This window comes from Salvelinus alpinus, chromosome 21 (assembly GCF_045679555.1).
Source record: "Salvelinus alpinus chromosome 21, SLU_Salpinus.1, whole genome shotgun sequence".
Lineage (NCBI taxonomy): Eukaryota > Metazoa > Chordata > Actinopteri > Salmoniformes > Salmonidae > Salvelinus > Salvelinus alpinus.
In genome coordinates, this window is record NC_092106.1 from 39,978,655 (window position 1) to 39,983,297 (window position 4,643).

The window sequence follows — 4,643 nt, forward strand, 5'->3', positions numbered from 1 at the left end:
AACACACGCAGGAAACACACGCACAACTAACACACATCAGGAAACACACACACAGCAAACACACATCAGGAAACACACGCACAACAAACACACGTCAGGAAACACACGCACAACAAACACACATCAGGAAACACACGCATAACAAACACACATCAGGAAACACACACACAACAAACACACATCAGGAAACACACGCACAGCAAACACATATCAAGAAACACACACACAACAAACACACATCAAGAAACACACACACAACAAACACACATCAAGAAACACACATCAGGAAACACACATCAGGAAACACACATCAAGACACACACATCAGGAACCACACATCAAGAAACACACGCACAACAAACACACATCAACAAACACACATCAACAAACACGCATCGAGACACATACATCGACAAACACACATCAACAAACACAATCAGGAAACATACATCAGGAAAAACACTTCAGGAAACACACGCACAATAAACACACATCAACAAACACACATCAGGAAACACAAATCAACAAACACACATCATCAAACACACACAGAACAAACATAAACACACACTATTACTCAGTAAGAGTAGGAGATGATTGATATAGTTACAAATCCATTAGTTTGTTGAAGCATTCAAGATTTTCCAAAGATTGCCACTGGCTTCAACAAGCACAGAACAAGTAGGGCAGAGGGAGAGGGGAGAAAAAAAAGGGAGTGAGGGAGACTGACAGCTATTAATGACACCATGAATTCAGCTGATTTCAGGATAAGACTATGTGAGCGGGTGCACAGTGGGAGATGATCAAATCTCTCCCTCTGACTCTTTCATCACCAGACAGGCGTGCAGAAACCTACCCACCCGCCTGCATCTTCTTGCCAAACAGATTACTCAGCTGAAAGTGGGAAACAAATTAATATCTAAAATTAGAGAGCGTGATTGCTTGTTGTGATATTGGATAAATCCTGGATTAATCAGGTCTGCACTGACCAGACAGACTATCCCAGCAGTCTCACATGACCTTAGAGGCAGAATGAATAGAACTGGCAGGCAGGATATCAATTCCATATCTACCTTTTCTCATGGACTTTAAATGAATCCCAACCTAGTTGGCTGCTGTGTTTGTGGAAATAGCTTACCTGTGCAGTTGAAATATGTTTCTGACTCAAATATTCCCATGCTGTGGTGTGCTGTGGCGTGCTGTGGTGTGGTGTGCTGTGGTGTGCTGTGGTGTGCTGTGGCGTGCTGTGGCGTGGTGTGCTGTGGTGTGCTGTGGCGTGGTGTGGCGTGCTGTGGTGTGCTGTGGCGTGGTGTGGCGTGCTGTGGTGTGCTGTGGCGTGGTGTGCTGTGGCGTGGTGTGGCGTGCTGTGGCGTGGTGTGCTGTGGTGTGCTGTGGTGTGATGTGGCGTGGTGTGGCGTGCTGTGGTGTGCTGTGGTGTGGCGTGCCGTAGCGTGCTGTGGCGTGGTGTGGCGTGGTCTGGCGTGCTATAGCGAGGTGTGCTGTGGTGTGGTGTGGCGTGGTGTGGCGTAGTGTGGCGTGGCGTGCTATAGCGAGGTGTGGCATGTTATAGCAAGGTGTGGCGTGGTGTGGTGTGGTGTGGCATGCTATAGTGAGGTGTGGTGTGGCGTGGTGTGGTGTGGCATGCTATAGCGAGGTGTGGTGTGGTGTGGCGTGGTGTGGCATGCTATAGCGAGGTGTGGTGTGGCGTGGCGTAGTGTGGCGTGGTGTGGCGTGCTATAGCGAGGTGTGGTGTGGCATGCTATAGCGAGGTGTGTGGCGTGCTGTGGCGTGGCGTGCTGTGGCGTGGTGTGGCATGCTATATCGAGGCGTGGCATGTTATAGCAAGGTGTGGCGTGGTGTGGTGTGGCATGCTATAGCGAGGTGTGGCGTGGTGTGGCGTGGTGTAGTGTGGCGCGGTGTGGCGTGGTGTGGTGTGGCGTGGTGTGGTGTGGCGTGGCATGCTATAGCGAGGTGTGGCGTGGTGTTGCGTGGTGTGGCGTGGCGTTGTGTGGCATGCTATAGCGAGGGGTGGCGTTGTGTGCTGTGGCGTGGTGCGACGTGCTGTAGCGTGCTGTGGCGTGGTGTGGCGTGGCGTGGTGTGGCATGGTGTGGCGTGGCGTGGTGTGGTGTGGTGTGATGTGGCGTGGTGTGGCGTAGTGTGACGTGGCGTGGTGTGGCGTGGTGTGCTGTGGCGTGGTGTGGTGTGGCGTGCTGTGGTGTGGCGTGGTGTGGTGTGGCGTGGTGTGGCATGCTATAGCGAGGTGTGGTGTGGCGTGGCGTGGCGTGCTATAGCGAGGTGTGGTGTGGCATGCTATAGCGAGGTGTGTGGCGTGCTGTGGCGTGGTGTGGCGTGCTGTGGCGTGGTGTGGCGTAGTGTTGCGTGGCATGCTATAGCGAGGTGTGGCATGTTATAGCAAGGTGTGGCGTGGTGTGGCGTGGTGTGGCATGCTATAGTGAGGTGTGGCGTGGTGTGGTGTGGTGTGGCGTGGTGTGGCATGCTATAGCGAGGTGTGGTGTGGTGTAGTGTGGCGCGGTGTGGTGTGGCGTGGTGTGGCGTGGTGTGGTGTGGTGTGGCATGCTATAGCGAGGTGTGGAGTGGTGTGGCGTGGTGTGGCGTGGTGTGCTGTGGCGTGGTGTGCTGTGGCGTGGTGTGGTGTGGTGTGGCGTAGTGTGGTGTGGCGTGGTGTGGCGTGGTGTGCTGTGGCGTGGCGTGGTGTGGCGTGGTGTGGCGTGGTGTGGCGTGGTGTGGCGTGGTGTGGTGTGGCGTGGCGTGGTGTGGTGTGCTGTGGCGTGGTGTGGCATGCTATAGCGAGGTGTGGAGTGGTGTGGTGTGCTGTGGCGTGGCGTGGTGTGCTGTGGCGTGGTGTGTGGTGTGGCGTGGCGTGGTGTTGTGTGCTGTGGCGTGGCATGCTATAGCGAGGTTTGCTGTGGTGTGGTGTGGTGTAGTGTTGTGTGGTGTGGCGTGGTGTGGCGTGGTGTGGCGTGGTGTGGCGTGGTGTGGGTTTGGTGTGGCGTGGTGTGGCGTGGCGTGGCGTGGTGTGGCGTGGTGTGCTGTGGCGTGGTGTGGCGTGCTGTGGCATGGTGTGGTGTGGCATGCTCTAGCGAGGTGTGGAGTGGTGTGGCGTGGTGTGGGTTTGGTGTGGCGTGGTGTGGCGTGGCGTGGTGTGGTGTGGCGTGGTGTGCTGTGGCGTGGTGTGGTGTGGCGTGGTGTGGTGTGCTGTGGCGTGGTGTGGTGTGGCATGCTATAGCGAGGTGTGGAGTGGTGTGGCGTGGGGTGGTGTGGCGTGGTGTGCTGTGGCGTGGTGTGGTGTGGTGTTGTGTGGTGTGGCGTGGTGTGGTGTGCTGTGGCGTGGCATGCTATAGCGAGGTTTGCTGTGGTGTGGTGTGGTGTGGTGTGGTGTGGCGTGCTGTGGCATGGTGTGGTGTGGCATGCTCTAGCGTGCTGTGGCGTGGCGTGGTGTGGTGTGGCGTGGTGTGGCGTGGTGTGGTGTGGCGTGGTGTGGTGTGCTATAGCGAGGTGTGCTGTGGTGTGGTGTGTTGTAGCGTGGTGTGGCGTGGTGTGGTGTGGCATGGTGTGGTGTGTTGTGGCTTGGTGTGTTATGGTGTGGTGTGGCGTGGTGTGGTGTGGCGTGGTGTGGCGTGGTGTGGTGTGGCGTGGTGTGTTATGGTGTGGTGTGGCGTGGTGTGGTGTGGTGTGGCGTGGTGTGGCGTGGCGTGGTGTGCTGTGGCGTGGTGTGGCGTGGCGTGGTGTGGTGTGTTGTGGTGTGGCGTGGTGTGGTGTGGCGTGGTGTGGTGTGGCGTGGTGTGGCGTGGTGTGGTGTGTTGTGGTGTGGCGTGGTGTGGTGTGGTCTGGCGTGGTGTGGCGTGGCGTGGTGTGCTGTGGCGTGGTGTGGCGTGGCGTGGTGTGGTGTGTTGTGGTGTGGCGTGGCGTGCTGTGGTGTGGTGTGGCGTGGTGTGCTGTGGTGTGTTGTGGCGTGGTGTGTTGTGGTGTGGCGTGGTGTGGTTTGTTGTGGCGTGGCGTGGTTTGGTGTGGCATGCTATAGCGAGGTGTGGTGTGGCGTGGTGTGGTGTGGCGTGGCGTGCTATAACGTGCTGTGGCGTGGTGTGGTGTGGCGTGGCGTGGCGTGGTGTGGCATGGTGTGGTGTGGTGTGGCGTGGTGTGGTGTAGTGTGGCGTGGCGTGGCGTGGTGTGGCGTTGTGTGGTGTGGTGTGGTGTGGCGTTGTGAGGTGTGGCGTAGCCCACACCAAATAAAGGAGGAATGGACCGTATCTTATAACTTCTTATCATAATCAATGTCACCTTCCCAAACCATATGACCACACACACACACACACACACACACACACACACACACACACACACACACACACACACACACACACACACACACACACACATACACACATACACACATACACAAACTAGTATCTGACCACTATCCCTTTACTTTTATGACTGTGTGGTGAAAGAATGGATCGTCACATCAGCCAGTCATAGCTAACTCATGAGAGTAAATAGCACCTTTATCAAGAAGCACAAAGACAAAACAGAAACACAGCAACTCAGCAGGTACACGTACACACACAGGGTGGCAGGTAGCCTAGAGTTTAGAGTGTTGGGCCACTAACCGAAAGGTCGCTGG

At 56.1% G+C, this 4,643-nt stretch overlaps 1 protein-coding gene across 1 annotated transcript; it reads right to left on the reverse strand.

Annotated features, from left to right (window-relative positions):
* Positions 1 to 2,803: 2,803 nt before the first annotated feature.
* LOC139548507 (histidine-rich protein PFHRP-II-like) lies at positions 2,804 to 3,571 on the reverse strand. Its single transcript, XM_071358199.1, has one exon. It carries the CDS (start codon positions 3,569 to 3,571, stop codon positions 2,804 to 2,806), a length of 768 nt encoding a protein of 255 aa, XP_071214300.1.
* Between the last annotated feature and the right edge of the window lie 1,072 nt (positions 3,572 to 4,643).